This window comes from Cryptomeria japonica, unplaced genomic scaffold, assembly GCF_030272615.1.
Source record: "Cryptomeria japonica unplaced genomic scaffold, Sugi_1.0 HiC_scaffold_87, whole genome shotgun sequence".
Lineage (NCBI taxonomy): Eukaryota > Viridiplantae > Streptophyta > Pinopsida > Cupressales > Cupressaceae > Cryptomeria > Cryptomeria japonica.
In genome coordinates, this window is record NW_026728909.1 from 349,156 (window position 1) to 365,747 (window position 16,592).

At 35.8% G+C, this 16,592-nt stretch overlaps 2 protein-coding genes across 2 annotated transcripts; one reads left to right on the forward strand and one right to left on the reverse strand.

Annotated features, from left to right (window-relative positions):
* Positions 1 to 6,245: 6,245 nt before the first annotated feature.
* Positions 6,246 to 7,281, reverse strand: LOC131864492 (pathogenesis-related thaumatin-like protein 3.7). The gene is made up of 2 exons (XM_059215262.1): positions 7,179 to 7,281; positions 6,246 to 7,076 (listed from the first exon to the last, which is right to left on the reverse strand). Exons 1-2 carry the CDS (start codon positions 7,243 to 7,245, stop codon positions 6,451 to 6,453), a joined length of 693 nt encoding a protein of 230 aa, XP_059071245.1. The 5' UTR covers positions 7,246 to 7,281; the 3' UTR covers positions 6,246 to 6,450.
* A 2,329-nt stretch (positions 7,282 to 9,610) lies between these two features.
* Positions 9,611 to 10,394, forward strand: LOC131864472 (pathogenesis-related thaumatin-like protein 3.7). Its single transcript, XM_059215243.1, has 2 exons — positions 9,611 to 9,677; positions 9,769 to 10,394. Exons 1-2 carry the CDS (start codon positions 9,611 to 9,613, stop codon positions 10,392 to 10,394), a joined length of 693 nt encoding a protein of 230 aa, XP_059071226.1.
* The last annotated feature ends 6,198 nt before the right edge of the window (positions 10,395 to 16,592 follow it).

Below are 16,592 nucleotides of genomic sequence, written 5' to 3' on the forward strand. Positions count from 1 at the left end.
AGACTTGGCACATAGTGTCCCTTTGTATCAGTCCTACCTAAATAGGTAGTATCACTGTTCCTTTAGATGACTTGTCTTCATCATCATAGGCCTTGATGGTGATCTTTTTGTTTGGATCAATAGACTTCTCAAAGAAGCCTAATGCACGGATAAGCTTTAAAGCACATATATTGAGACCAACTCCTCCATCTATTAATACTCTTTTAACTCGATGTTTGTAGACTAAGACTTTGATATGAAGGGGAGTGTTATGTGGATGACTCAAAGAGACATTATCATGTTGGAAAAGGTGAGTTTATGAGGCCCTGTCATATGAGCCACCATGGCTTGGAATTTTATCAATGTCCAGATCTTGAGGAATGTTTGTTTCAACCAATGCTTGTTCTAAGATATCCTTATCTTTTGGTGAGAACTTGAGCAACTCGAGTATAGATATTTGAGCAGGAGTTCTCTGTAGTTGATAAACCAAATCATATTGAGTATTGGGAATAGTGGTGGATGTTGATGTATGCCCTTTCAAGACGCATTTTTGAGCTTTGGTTGTCACATTGATTGATGCATGGTCTTGTTTGTCCTTGATTTTTATGACATTTATTTGGTTATCATCTATCAATATGTGATTGATGGTGTTGTTGTACAGGTGATTTATACAAGCTCCTCTTGTATCATTTGATGATGGAGCTCCTCCCTTCTTGTAATTTGGAAGAGGATTTTTAAAAGCATCGTGGTCACCGTTTGTTTTGAGACCATCAACCATTAAATCACCTCTATTGATCATATCCTGACCAATATTCTTAAGCCTCATGAAATCATTTGTGTGATGTCCTTTGTTTCGATGAAAATCACAAAAATACGAATCATTCCACCAAGGTGGTTTGACCTGGGGTTCAAAGTTGTTTATGGTCAGTAATGTGATAATTTTGTTCGCCAGGAGTTCTCGAAATGTCAATTCTAAGGTTTTCCCTAATGGTGTGTAGATGTGTCTATTTGGGAAAGTGTTGGTGTTACCTCTTTGGTTTGTATTATTCCCTCAGTTAGCCTTGTTTATTGTTGTTGCCTTGGGTATTGTTATTGGTATTTGAAATTGAAGGTCCTTGATTGGTATTTTGTGGATAAGTGTTAGTGCCTTGATTAACACCCTTTTGATTTTTGTTAGATTGTGGATTACCTCATAAAGCTAATACTGGTTGTTTGGACTTCATATCATTAGCATCAGCTCCTCCATCATTAACAATGTTTTTGTTTCTTGTCCAAAATCTTGATTTGTCTAAAGTGTTGTTGTTATTTTTATTGTTAAAGGAGTGAGTGTTGGATGAGTTAATTCCTTCCTTAAATAACTTCAATGTTCCTTTCTTGATGTAGGCTTCCTCTACTTGGATTCCATTTTCTATCAACTTGGTAAAAGCTGGTATGCATTGGAGCTTGAGTTGATAACACATCTCACTATTTAGATTGTCAATAAAGATCTCCATCTTTTCCTTTTCAGGCATGTCTCGAGGATATCTCGAAACCATACGTCTCCAACACTGAAGAAACACCATGAATGTTTCATTGCTTTTTTGTTTGGTGTTGCATACATCCAACATGGTGATTGCATCCTAAATATTATAGGAGTATTTTGTGATAAATTTGTTTACAAACTCATCAAATGATCTGATGGGAAGTGTAAGTTTAGACAACCACTCCATTGTTTTCCCTCCCAAACTTCTTGGGAATAGTCTCATTAAGAATCATCGTGAGAAAACTCTAGGCTTATGGTACAAAATTCCCGAACATGATTGCGAGGATCACTTTTAGCATCGTATTTGTCGTACTTTCGCATATCTGAATTTGGGGGAAAAGGTATCATGTTTAATCTCCTGTCAAAGGAGTAAGGACAGATTTCATCCAAGGAGTATCGCATTGTGGTCCCTTGTTGCATGTTCTACATTTGCCTTTGCAGCATTTGGATTTGTTGTGTAAGAGTGACCATGGGTGCATTTGTATGTCGAGGGAAACCTTCCCCCTTTCATTAAGATTATCCTGAGGTCGGCCATGGTTGTGTTCGGGGGTGTTATTTTGTTCATGCATGATTTATGGGCCATGTGTTTCTTCTTCTATTTTTTGGTCTTGATAGGCATAATTTCTAGACCTTGTTCTAAAAATTCTTTCAGCGACATTCCTTAAGTTTTCGGTATTAAAATCTTTAGGAAGTGTAACTCCTTTTCTAGTTAGCATGAGCATATATTTTTCCTCGTTTGCTTCAATAAGTCTTTCCATGAGCCTTTGGAATGAGGGGTTTTCTTGACATTCTTGGAGTTGTCATTCCTAAGTCACTTTGCTCAATGATTTGAGAGAAAAGACATTGACTTGAGGGATCATGTTAGATAGAGAACAATGGAACATCCCTTGGGAAGTTGAGCTATTCAATATAGCTCCATAACTTGCACCAAGAGTCCCATTGGTGTGTGGATCTTTTGGAACCTTAATTTTACGTTTCTGTACACCACATTTCCTGCACACATTTGTGGCGCCCACCATGGGGCCGAACCCCATTAATCTTATCATTTTTTTTGTAGGAGCAATATTGCAAGCACGTGGGAAAGCTGGTTTAGCACATTGGGACCTTTCTTTAGTGCGTAGAAACATTAGTTAGTGCTTCTAGTATACTATTTAGTGAAGACCTCTCCACTAGCACATTTAGACTTTTTGTTAGCACCTGATATTCTGGTTGTATTCTATATCATCATAACGCATTCGACAAACATAGTAGAACATTCGGTAACCATCTTAGCGCATAGAAGTCATTTTGTAGCACATTTTCATGTTTTTGTAGTGCATCTGCACGTTTCTGTAGCTCACCTGTGCAATAGTCTAATGCATAGCTCTAACAAAGGAAAACGCAAAACTGTAATCGAAGAAAGAAAATTTTAGGCTTGTGAAGCCCACCCTCAGAATTTGATTATTTTGCTAACTGATTTTGTTCAGGTTCAAACCTTTTTCTGCAGGAGCAATAGGAGTTAGTTTAAGTTTTTCTTTTCTTTCTTTCAAAAGTTAGTTAAAAAGAACTCACCCTCTTTTTTATTGCAAAAGCTTAAAATAAACCTCATAAGTTCTTTGGGATGTTTAAAATGAACTTCATACTTTCCTTTGGTATTTAAAACAAAACTTCATCTTTTTCTTATTGCATGGGTAAAAAGAACAACAAAGAAAAAAATTTCATTCTTCCAAGTTAGGAAAACACTTCGTTCGGGTTTTAAAAGAACAACAAATTTACTTTTCAATCAACAAAGGTAAAAAGAAATTCACCTTCCTTTGGTGCCTAAAAGGATTCATTTTAATTTATTGCAAAAGTAAAAGAAACTCATCTTTATTTTGTGCAAGGAAAAAGGGAAAGTTCTCACTTATCAACTTTAATTTTGTTGACCAAAATCACGATTTCTTTTGTTGACCAGGATTTCCAATTTTTTGATAGAAAATCATTGCTATAAAAGGTTAAAAAGAACACCATACTTTTTGGAGCAAAATCTCCAAACAGAAGTTAGCAAATCATTTCTTTGAAAGGTTAAAAAGAACACTTGAGTGCCTTGTCTCGAAAGTGGAAAGTATATGCTCTCCCCTTAATTGGGTGACCAAAATGCCAAACCACTCTTTCATGCTTTCTTCATTTCAAGCAGTTAAATCGTTTAGCAAGCCTGTCATCCCGAGTTTCTCTTAGAGTGCCATTTAAATGGTCGGTGAGAAGGGAATGACCTAATTTCGAGCCCCATGGTGGGTGCCAGAAATGTTTGTGGGAAATGCAGTGGTGTACAAAAACATAAAATTCAGGTTCCAAAAGATCCACACACCAATGGGACTCTTGGTGCAAGTTATGAAGCTATATTGAATAGCTCAACTTCCCAAGGGATGTTCCATTGTTCTCTATCTCACAGGATCCCTCAAGTCAATGTCTTTTCTCTCAAATCACGGAGCAAAGTGACTTAGGAATAACAACTCCAAGAATGGGTGATGTTTGATTAATTTACCATGATTTCATTCCTAGATATGTATGATATTGAATCTATGATGATTTTAAACTAGTATGAATTTTATGTTATGATAAAGATTAGCAATCCTCTCCTAACAATATATACTAGTCTAACATGGATATGCTATGATATTTAAAATTACTTCTAAAATGCTATTAAGATGATTTTATCAAAGAGAGGCTAAATGCTCAGTAAAATGACTATAGATTACATGCATGAAACTTGGATATCTCAAAATGAGAGAATGAGAGCTCTATTTATAGGGAAAATAGGGAAATGGATGGTCAAGATTGGATAATCTTAACAAGGGCCAGGATTGAAAGTTATCAATCCATGTTTACAATTCTCACCAATGAAATGGTGACAATTGTCAACAAGAGGTTGCTTGAGAGGAGATGAAATAATAATTAAATGCTTGAGAAGACATGATGGTTACCTTAGGAGCTAAGGGTTAATGTTAGGTTAGGGTTATCCATTGGATAAAGCTTTTACCCAAGCAGTAAACTCTTGTGCAAGGGTTAAAGGGATAACCAAAGTTAAAGCCATGAATGTTTTATGAGACCCTTGGGTTAGATGAGGGTTGAGTTAGAGAGAAAGTCTCTAGCCATGAAAGAAGGTTGAGTTAACCATTAATGGTTATGAAGACTTTGAGGGTTAACTTGTTGAGGACATAAAGCCTTTAATAGTTATTGAAGACTTTGAGGGTTTGAGAAGTGACTTCCCTTTTCTTAGGGATGTGACAATAATTAGGAGATGGATTAGGCTAAATTAGAATTGATTAGAATAATCTAGAAGGGGTTTAGGGAGGCAAGTGGGAGATGTAGGAAAATGGAAGTGGAGGAAAAAGGAATTTAATTAAAATAAAACTACTTTATTTCAATCAAATAGATGCAACTTGCATAAATACAAGTGAGGGATTTAAATAAATAAATTAGAATTATTTATTTGCAAGGATTAATTTAATTAAATGTAAGTTTAATTAAAAGGGGAGAAGGGGGAATTTAATTAAATAAAGTAATTTATTTAATCAAAGGCTAGAAAAGGCTTAGGTGAACTTAATTAAATAAATTGAGTAATTCATTTAATCAAATAGATGAATATAAAGAATTTAATTAAATAGAAGAATGAGATTAAAATAAATATTAAATATTCATTTAGGAAAGTGGTCAGATTTATACGTCTACAATAATTACTATCATATCACCAATAATGTGATAAAGGCAATTTGTATGTAATATATAGTTACGGAAAAATTTCTCCCATCTTATTATTATAGTTTAAAAATTTTAAATATGTGTATATCCATGCAAATTTATTAGAATCCACTATTATGGATTGAGTTGATACAATATGTATTGGAAAGTAGATTAGTTTTGTGTTGAGTATATTTATTTATTAATTCTTACTCTATCTTATTAGCACCATATGTCCTTGTCACATCAAAGAGTGACATATCTTACTACAAACATAAAATAAATACATAATGAATACATATTTCAAAATTAGAAATATATAACAACTTTCAACTAAAAAATATAAAATTAATTTCAAGTAAAATGAAATAATCTTTCCAAATAAAATAACTCATAACATTTAAATAAAAATAAGAACAAGAAAAAAAAAATGTCAAGTAATATAATTTTAATTATTGTAAAGTAATTTGGCTCATGGGTTCCTTTCCCTATTGAGGTGGTTGGAGATAGGGTGAAGAACTGATAGTGCTAAGTGCAAAAGTGTGTGGACTTCTTAAAGGCCTCCATTAATGTAGTGAGTCTAGATCATGTCAACTCGTCCTTTGCATTCACAAACAACCAAAAACCTAATCAAGATATTCCAAAAGGTAATAATGTGAAAATTGAAACTTAGTTTCTCTAGTATGTTTAGTTTGAATGTAAAGCTGATAAGAGATATTGGATGTAGCTACTATGTAGGATTTTGTCTACGTAAGTAAGAGTAGAGATGCATTCTGGCCCTATTTTAGATTTGTTATTTAATTGAAAAATTTTCAATTTTTAATATATATGGAATGCAACACCCAAAAGTAGCTAGTTTACAAAAAAATCAATTGTGACTCAAAATTTTATTTGATGAATGTAAATAATCTATATTTTAAAATTAAGATTTATAATTCAAAACAAGTAAATATCTGTACTATTTGAATATATATATATATTTAATATATTAGAACTTAAAATGTTAAAAAGATAACTGCATATGGATTAGCTTTTCCTCATTACCCATTAAAATACCGATGGAATTTTATTTACAATAAACTGTGATACTTGGAAACTGGCATGTATACCTTACACCAACCGATGGCTTATTTACATGACTCTACCAAATGATAGTTTATGCCACCATATATCAGATACTAAATACACGGGTGATAAGATCATAGCTGATTATTTGGAGGTTATAATGACTATGATGATCCTATATATATCTAGGGACAGAATACAATACTATAGTCGGTGGTACCAGAGGGGCAGGTGAAAGTGCTGGAAGAATCGTCCTTAGCATAACTGTATGCCTGTGGGCACTGGTTCTTGAACATCATCGAGTAGTTTGTGGCGGGGCAGTTCTTGACATAGGAACCTCTGCAGCAATACTGGTCAGTTTGAAAGACAGTACAGGCACTATTGCATCCACCATTCACCTTCAATTCAGCAGGGCAAGCAGCATTCACGTCGGCTTTGCATGCAGGGGCAGTGCACTGTCCATTTGTAGGATTGATGGAGAGAGGAACGTTGAAGCCGTCAACCAGGGAGACATCGTAGAAGTCCTGGTTGCCATCTCCATTTAGGGTGTACTCGACCAGCGTGGTCGGAACGCCCCCCGAGACTTGGCAGCTCAGTTGGCCGTTGCAGTCACCAGTTTGACAGGTTCCTCGGCCGCTCGCATCGAAAGAACAGCCAGTTCGGCCCCAGAATCTTGCCGCCTTTGTCCCTGCCGGCACATCGACGGTCCATGTCTGACCTTGGTCAAGCTGCTGCCCTCCTCCTGGTAGTCCTGCCGCCCAAACTGTGTACCCGCACTGGTTTCGTATATCAAACTTAACTGCCCACGCCTCTGCAACAAAACATACACACACAAAAATTATCGTAAGGCCTAGAGAGATGTATATACCATTCAACAACCTACAACACGTATTATTTTACCAACACATCTTACGTTGCATATGTAAAGATATGGCCAGTCCAGCCACAAGAACAAGCGCAAGATCTGATACCATCGCCATTATACCGTCTGAATTGAACGATTGAATGAAGATAGATAGATTGGGTATATGAGGAGGGATTATTCATTTATATAGAAAAAGATCGCTCCGCCGGTCATGAAGGAAGCAACAGAGGAAGGACCCGGCATGAGAAGGCTAGTATCGTACGCATTCCGGTTACAGAATTCAAGCTTGCATTTATAACATGACTTGACTTCAGGTAAGAGCTGCCCAGTTTCCAACCGTAAGGGTCATCAATATTCAGATAATAGCTGTAATATTAAAGACAACCAAGTTTCACAACAAATCAAACCAACAAAACATAAATAGCCATATGATATGGGAAAAAAAGGATGTTGGATTTAGTTTCATTGAACTTTAACTCTAAAGTAGCCAAATAAATATATAAGGACTTCCTAAAGTTTATTTTTTTATTTATTTTTGTAGCCCCCACCAATATTGTATAATAGACAAATTAGATATGGGACTGAGCATTAAGACTTCTATTTGAAGACCAACCCTAGATAACACCCTTGGCCCTTCAACTATTAATAAATAATTTAGAGCCAACTACCTTAAGAATAAATATATAACGGGGTGAAGGACTCCCTTGTAAGATAAAATAGGACAAGAATGAAATATTGAAAAAAGAATTTAATATGATCTAACAAATATATTTTTCAAATTACCAATATAAACCTGTAAATTGGGAAAGAAATCTAGACTCCTAAAGAGGAATTGCTTATCTACAAAGAGAAAATATTCTCAAGGAGTTTCAAGCCTTTTGCAAATAGGGAAGGGTTGCAAAGAAGATGTAAGGGAGTTTAGATTACTTTCTTAGAATTTCTTAGTCATAGTTAAAATTTTATGTATGATTACTTATTTTTAATCTCATTGTTTGAAACTAAGTATATACAAAGAAAAAAAATCCTAAAATAATCATAAAAAAAATCTCTGACTAGAAAATTTTAAATATTTAGAAAATATAGTTGTCCTTTTAGATTTGCAAATTTCTAAAAAAAACTTGTTCCCCTAGACCTAATCGACATTTCAAGATATTCTTATTTCACTATTGATAATAATTTAGTCTATTTTTTTAAATCATAAGTTCATATTCCACTACTTATTTAACATTTTTATTTGAAAGCAAATAATACCTATTTAAAAATTAAACCAATTTTTTGAAATTATTATAATATTAGTTACAAAAGTCAATTAAAATGTATATTTTTCAAATATTAAATTTTAAACTATTGATATGTTGAGTATTAATTAATAAGTTGTAATCTCACTTTTAATTATCGACAAACTTGAAAAATTTATAAATACATTAATAAACATAAAATTTTAAAAATAGATTGAGAAACATTCATAAGAAAACAAAGTATATAATTTAGAAAAATGGATCAATCAAACAAAATATCAAGTTTAACCAAAAGAAATTGTAAGCTTTTCCAATTTGATTCTATGAACTTAACATCTTCTTCAAATAATTTTTCTACAGTTTTTTGTTTGAACATTATTTATTAATAAATTGTATTCTCACTTTTAATTACTAATAAACTTAAATAAATTTATAAATACATTAATAAGAATAAATTTAAAAAATAGATTTAAAAACATTTATAAGAAAACAAAATATATAATTTTTAAAAAGTGGGTCAATCAAACAAAATATCAAGTTTAAGCAAAAGAAATTCTATGAAGTTAAAATCTTTATCAAGATAATTTTACATCTTCCGATTTGATTCTTAGGCTACCTTGGCTTTTCAAGTCACTGAAATAGTTAGGATCAAAAACTGGCCAGCTGTTACCTAGAGTCATTTCATGTATTCAATGCAGGTTTGAGTTCTGATAAACCAGGGCTCTCGTAGCATCCACGGCTTCTCAGCCGGGTCCATGCTAGTTTGCTTCCTTCTGAAGTTATTACGGTCGGAAACTGGGCAGCGGTTACCTGAAGTCAAGTCATGCACTAAATGCAACCTGAAGTCAAGTCATGCACTAAATGTAAGTTTGAATTCTAATAACAAGGGCTTTCGTACGATGCATTGACAATTCTATGAATACAATACATGTTACACATTTTATGCATATAATACATGTTGCATATACATATAACTGCATCTAGATGCATCTTAGAATCTTATTCATACAATGCATGTTACACATCCTATGCATATAATGCATTTTACATAGACATATAACTACATGCAGATGCATCGTAGAAGCTGGATAGAGGGTGCCCTCGTACGTCACACTACTGCTCAGACTGAGTCCATGCTTCCTTCGTGTCTGCCCGGGAGATCTTTTCCTATATAAATGATGAATCCTTCTTCATATACTCAATCTATCCATCTTCATTCGACCGTTCAATACAGACGGTATAATGGCAACAGTATCAGATCTTGTGCTTATTCTTGTGGCTGGACTGGCTATATATCTTCAGATGCAAGGTAAGCTGTATTGGTAACATAAGAGTTTTAGATTGAATACACTATATATCCGAGGTTCACAATAATAATATGCGTGTGTTTTTTGTTGCAGAGGCGGCAGCAGTTAAGTTTGAGATAACGAACCAGTGCAGGTACACGGTTTGGGCGGCAGGATTACCCGGCGGAGGGCAGCAGCTCGACCAGGGTAAGACATGGACCGTCGATGTGCCGGCAGGGACAAAGGGAGCAAGATTCTGGGGCCGAACCGGCTGCTCTTTTGATGCGAGCGACCGAGGAACCTGTCAAACCGGTGACTGCAACGGCCAATTGAGCTGCCAGGTCTCGGGAGGCATTCCCACCACGCTGGCTGAGTACACCCTCAATGGAGATGGCAACAAGGACTTCTACGACGTCTCCCTGGTGGACGAATTCAACGGTCCTCTCTCCATCAATCCTACAAACGGACAGTGCACTGCCCCTGCATGCAAAGCCGACGTCAATGCTGTTTGCCCTGCTGAGTTGAAGGTGAATGGCGGATGCAATAGTGCCTGCACTGTCTTTCAAACTGACCAGTATTGCTACAGAGGTGCCTATGTCGACAACTGCCCTGCCACAAACTACTCGATGATCTTCAAGAACCAGTGCCCTCAGGCCTACAGTTATGCCAAGGATGATACTTCCAGCACTTTCACCTGCCCTTCTGGAACCACTGACTACAGTATTGTATTCTGTCCCTAAATCTATATAGGAGTATGCTCATCTACATCCTAATAATCAGCTATGAGTGTATCACCTCCGTATTTAGTATCTGATATATGGTGGCATAAACTATCACTCGGTAGTCATATAAATAAGCCATCATTTGTTGTAAGGCGTTAGATGCAATTTTGAAGTATCACAGTTTACTATAAATAAAAGTCCAATATTCTAATGGGCAATTTGAAATAGGTAATTCATATGCAATATCTTTTTATAAATGTCTTTTATTATTTTAGTAGGGAAGGGGTCCTAAACCCTTACAAAAAAAACAAATAAACTAGAGAGCAACGACACAATCGCTGGCATCGGATAGCCAACACCCCAGAAAGCATAGAAACAACTCTCAAAAGTAATAAAACACTAACAATACCCACATAACTAAACATAATAACCCTCTCCAACTTCCTACTATCCATAATACAACTACTAGCATATAACTAAAAAGAGTTCATAATAGTATCAGAGTACTTAATCCACATGAAAACACCCAACATAAGGCATGCAGGCCTGTTTAGATAAAAGTCCATGTTAAAACTAATACTATCATCTTTTGAAATCAACCCAGACCAAAAAAAAGCACCAACCCAATAGCATCCTACTCATCCTTGATGACGTTCCATTCCCGCACAAGACACTACATCAGTTCCTTCTAGATCTTAGGTTACAACATGTCCTCTTTCTGCTCCTCTTGCAGGTTGACATCCTTCATCTTTTTTGCTTTTTTCTTCATCTTTCTCTATCTCAAGACAAACCCCATAACGACATTCTGCATAATTCATCAGTAATAGCACATAGGGAATTCAAGGCCTCTCCCATTAGCTGATGTCCTTGCCTATATTCGTCCATCTTCGCTTTAAGGTTCATGACCTTAACTTGTAGGTTAATTATCTAGTTTTGCTATTATTTGATGCTAAAATTCTCCTCCTCGGTAGGAGAGTCCTGAGAACAGGGCACCATTTCCACATCCTAAAAAAGTATTTTGAAGCAAGGATTTTTGTTTTGAATCAACCTTGTCCTCTAGAGAATCACTTAAACCCTTTGAATCCTCCTTACTGTCCTCCCCTTGTTCCTCCCCTTCCACCTGAAATTCCTCATCCTCCCCCCCTCCTCACTAGAGCTCCTGAGTTGTCATCATCATCAAGGGTAAAAGCCTTTGCCGGTTCAGGGGAAACATCTTCGGTTTCAATTTGTTTTTCTTGTCTTTGGCGAGCAGATGAGCCGACCTTCTTTCACCAAAGTGACCCTCCTATTTCTCCTTTTCATGCAGGTTATCTTTCACCTAATCTCATAGTTCTTACAAGATGAAAAATCAGACACCAATAATATCTATAGGTCCATTGCTATTGTATCCCATCCGTCGTATGATCAGGAATCATTAACCATATTGTTGTGTTGGTATGGCCACCTCTAGAGTAGCAGCTCTGACCTCTTCCTCATCCTTGTATAGCCAACTAAGGATGTCTTTCCCTTATGATTCATTTGCTAGTGTGCCCAATTGGATAAATTTTCCATCAAACTTGGTGATGGGTTGTGTTGATTGATGTGTCGATGCAGAAGGTTGTCCATGAGATTTTGGTGATGTTGGTAATTTTGATAGACACATGGGTTCAAAATAGTATTCTCCCATGCCTTGATCTTTGATTTCAACTTTTGTTTGAAGTCCATGGATAAAGACTTGATTTTTTCTTGATGATGATCTAATGCTAAGGAAGCTGGAGCTTTCCTATTGTGTGGAACTAGGCTGTCTTGAGCTGTCCCCATAGCATTGCAATGTTGAAAAGGATTATTATCGGTAGATATGGAGATTTCCTGTCCATTATATGGGAATTTGACACACTGATGGTATGTTGAAGGCACTACTTGCATTTCATGTATCCAAGGATGACCCAATAGAATATTGTATGTTAAGTCTATGTCTAAGACTTGGCACATAGTGTCCCTTTGTATCAGTCCTACCTAAATAGGTAGTATCACTGTTCCTTTAGATGACTTGTCTTCATCATCATAGGCCTTGATGGTGATCTTTTTGTTTGGATCAATAGACTTCTCAAAGAAGCCTAATGCACGGATAAGCTTTAAAGCACATATATTGAGACCAACTCCTCCATCTATTAATACTCTTTTAACTCGATGTTTGTAGACTAAGACTTTGATATGAAGGGGAGTGTTATGTGGATGACTCAAAGAGACATTATCATGTTGGAAAAGGTGAGTTTATGAGGCCCTGTCATATGAGCCACCATGGCTTGGAATTTTATCAATGTCCAGATCTTGAGGAATGTTTGTTTCAACCAATGCTTGTTCTAAGATATCCTTATCTTTTGGTGAGAACTTGAGCAACTCGAGTATAGATATTTGAGCAGGAGTTCTCTGTAGTTGATAAACCAAATCATATTGAGTATTGGGAATAGTGGTGGATGTTGATGTATGCCCTTTCAAGACGCATTTTTGAGCTTTGGTTGTCACATTGATTGATGCATGGTCTTGTTTGTCCTTGATTTTTATGACATTTATTTGGTTATCATCTATCAATATGTGATTGATGGTGTTGTTGTACAGGTGATTTATACAAGCTCCTCTTGTATCATTTGATGATGGAGCTCCTCCCTTCTTGTAATTTGGAAGAGGATTTTTAAAAGCATCGTGGTCACCGTTTGTTTTGAGACCATCAACCATTAAATCACCTCTATTGATCATATCCTGACCAATATTCTTAAGCCTCATGAAATCATTTGTGTGATGTCCTTTGTTTCGATGAAAATCACAAAAATACGAATCATTCCACCAAGGTGGTTTGACCTGGGGTTCAAAGTTGTTTATGGTCAGTAATGTGATAATTTTGTTCGCCAGGAGTTCTCGAAATGTCAATTCTAAGGTTTTCCCTAATGGTGTGTAGATGTGTCTATTTGGGAAAGTGTTGGTGTTACCTCTTTGGTTTGTATTATTCCCTCAGTTAGCCTTGTTTATTGTTGTTGCCTTGGGTATTGTTATTGGTATTTGAAATTGAAGGTCCTTGATTGGTATTTTGTGGATAAGTGTTAGTGCCTTGATTAACACCCTTTTGATTTTTGTTAGATTGTGGATTACCTCATAAAGCTAATACTGGTTGTTTGGACTTCATATCATTAGCATCAGCTCCTCCATCATTAACAATGTTTTTGTTTCTTGTCCAAAATCTTGATTTGTCTAAAGTGTTGTTGTTATTTTTATTGTTAAAGGAGTGAGTGTTGGATGAGTTAATTCCTTCCTTAAATAACTTCAATGTTCCTTTCTTGATGTAGGCTTCCTCTACTTGGATTCCATTTTCTATCAACTTGGTAAAAGCTGGTATGCATTGGAGCTTGAGTTGATAACACATCTCACTATTTAGATTGTCAATAAAGATCTCCATCTTTTCCTTTTCAGGCATGTCTCGAGGATATCTCGAAACCATACGTCTCCAACACTGAAGAAACACCATGAATGTTTCATTGCTTTTTTGTTTGGTGTTGCATACATCCAACATGGTGATTGCATCCTAAATATTATAGGAGTATTTTGTGATAAATTTGTTTACAAACTCATCAAATGATCTGATGGGAAGTGTAAGTTTAGACAACCACTCCATTGTTTTCCCTCCCAAACTTCTTGGGAATAGTCTCATTAAGAATCATCGTGAGAAAACTCTAGGCTTATGGTACAAAATTCCCGAACATGATTGCGAGGATCACTTTTAGCATCGTATTTGTCGTACTTTCGCATATCTGAATTTGGGGGAAAAGGTATCATGTTTAATCTCCTGTCAAAGGAGTAAGGACAGATTTCATCCAAGGAGTATCGCATTGTGGTCCCTTGTTGCATGTTCTACATTTGCCTTTGCAGCATTTGGATTTGTTGTGTAAGAGTGACCATGGGTGCATTTGTATGTCGAGGGAAACCTTCCCCCTTTCATTAAGATTATCCTGAGGTCGGCCATGGTTGTGTTCGGGGGTGTTATTTTGTTCATGCATGATTTATGGGCCATGTGTTTCTTCTTCTATTTTTTGGTCTTGATAGGCATAATTTCTAGACCTTGTTCTAAAAATTCTTTCAGCGACATTCCTTAAGTTTTCGGTATTAAAATCTTTAGGAAGTGTAACTCCTTTTCTAGTTAGCATGAGCATATATTTTTCCTCGTTTGCTTCAATAAGTCTTTCCATGAGCCTTTGGAATGAGGGGTTTTCTTGACATTCTTGGAGTTGTCATTCCTAAGTCACTTTGCTCAATGATTTGAGAGAAAAGACATTGACTTGAGGGATCATGTTAGATAGAGAACAATGGAACATCCCTTGGGAAGTTGAGCTATTCAATATAGCTCCATAACTTGCACCAAGAGTCCCATTGGTGTGTGGATCTTTTGGAACCTTAATTTTACGTTTCTGTACACCACATTTCCTGCACACATTTGTGGCGCCCACCATGGGGCCGAACCCCATTAATCTTATCATTTTTTTTGTAGGAGCAATATTGCAAGCACGTGGGAAAGCTGGTTTAGCACATTGGGACCTTTCTTTAGTGCGTAGAAACATTAGTTAGTGCTTCTAGTATACTATTTAGTGAAGACCTCTCCACTAGCACATTTAGACTTTTTGTTAGCACCTGATATTCTGGTTGTATTCTATATCATCATAACGCATTCGACAAACATAGTAGAACATTCGGTAACCATCTTAGCGCATAGAAGTCATTTTGTAGCACATTTTCATGTTTTTGTAGTGCATCTGCACGTTTCTGTAGCTCACCTGTGCAATAGTCTAATGCATAGCTCTAACAAAGGAAAACGCAAAACTGTAATCGAAGAAAGAAAATTTTAGGCTTGTGAAGCCCACCCTCAGAATTTGATTATTTTGCTAACTGATTTTGTTCAGGTTCAAACCTTTTTCTGCAGGAGCAATAGGAGTTAGTTTAAGTTTTTCTTTTCTTTCTTTCAAAAGTTAGTTAAAAAGAACTCACCCTCTTTTTTATTGCAAAAGCTTAAAATAAACCTCATAAGTTCTTTGGGATGTTTAAAATGAACTTCATACTTTCCTTTGGTATTTAAAACAAAACTTCATCTTTTTCTTATTGCATGGGTAAAAAGAACAACAAAGAAAAAAATTTCATTCTTCCAAGTTAGGAAAACACTTCGTTCGGGTTTTAAAAGAACAACAAATTTACTTTTCAATCAACAAAGGTAAAAAGAAATTCACCTTCCTTTGGTGCCTAAAAGGATTCATTTTAATTTATTGCAAAAGTAAAAGAAACTCATCTTTATTTTGTGCAAGGAAAAAGGGAAAGTTCTCACTTATCAACTTTAATTTTGTTGACCAAAATCACGATTTCTTTTGTTGACCAGGATTTCCAATTTTTTGATAGAAAATCATTGCTATAAAAGGTTAAAAAGAACACCATACTTTTTGGAGCAAAATCTCCAAACAGAAGTTAGCAAATCATTTCTTTGAAAGGTTAAAAAGAACACTTGAGTGCCTTGTCTCGAAAGTGGAAAGTATATGCTCTCCCCTTAATTGGGTGACCAAAATGCCAAACCACTCTTTCATGCTTTCTTCATTTCAAGCAGTTAAATCGTTTAGCAAGCCTGTCATCCCGAGTTTCTCTTAGAGTGCCATTTAAATGGTCGGTGAGAAGGGAATGACCTAATTTCGAGCCCCATGGTGGGTGCCAGAAATGTTTGTGGGAAATGCAGTGGTGTACAAAAACATAAAATTCAGGTTCCAAAAGATCCACACACCAATGGGACTCTTGGTGCAAGTTATGAAGCTATATTGAATAGCTCAACTTCCCAAGGGATGTTCCATTGTTCTCTATCTCACAGGATCCCTCAAGTCAATGTCTTTTCTCTCAAATCACGGAGCAAAGTGACTTAGGAATAACAACTCCAAGAATGGGTGATGTTTGATTAATTTACCATGATTTCATTCCTAGATATGTATGATATTGAATCTATGATGATTTTAAACTAGTATGAATTTTATGTTATGATAAAGATTAGCAATCCTCTCCTAACAATATATACTAGTCTAACATGGATATGCTATGATATTTAAAATTACTTCTAAAATGCTATTAAGATGATTTTATCAAAGAGAGGCTAAATGCTCAGTAAAATGACTATAGATTACATGCATGAAACTTGGATATCTCAAAATGAGAGAATGAGAG

What these genes read in the sequence shown, in the direction of transcription:
- LOC131864472 (XM_059215243.1), top strand. Translation starts at nt 9,611, where the DNA reads ATGGCAACAGTATCAGATCTTGTGCTTATTCTTGTGGCTGGACTGGCT. An exon ending in TATATATCTTCAGATGCAAG is followed by an intron (nt 9,678 to 9,768) that starts GTAAGCTGTATT and finishes TTTTTGTTGCAG; the next exon opens with AGGCGGCAGCAGTTAAGTTT.
- LOC131864492 (XM_059215262.1), bottom strand. Translation starts at nt 7,245, where the DNA reads ATGGCGATGGTATCAGATCTTGCGCTTGTTCTTGTGGCTGGACTGGCC. An exon ending in CATATCTTTACATATGCAAC is followed by an intron (nt 7,077 to 7,178) that starts GTAAGATGTGTT and finishes GTTTTGTTGCAG; the next exon opens with AGGCGTGGGCAGTTAAGTTT.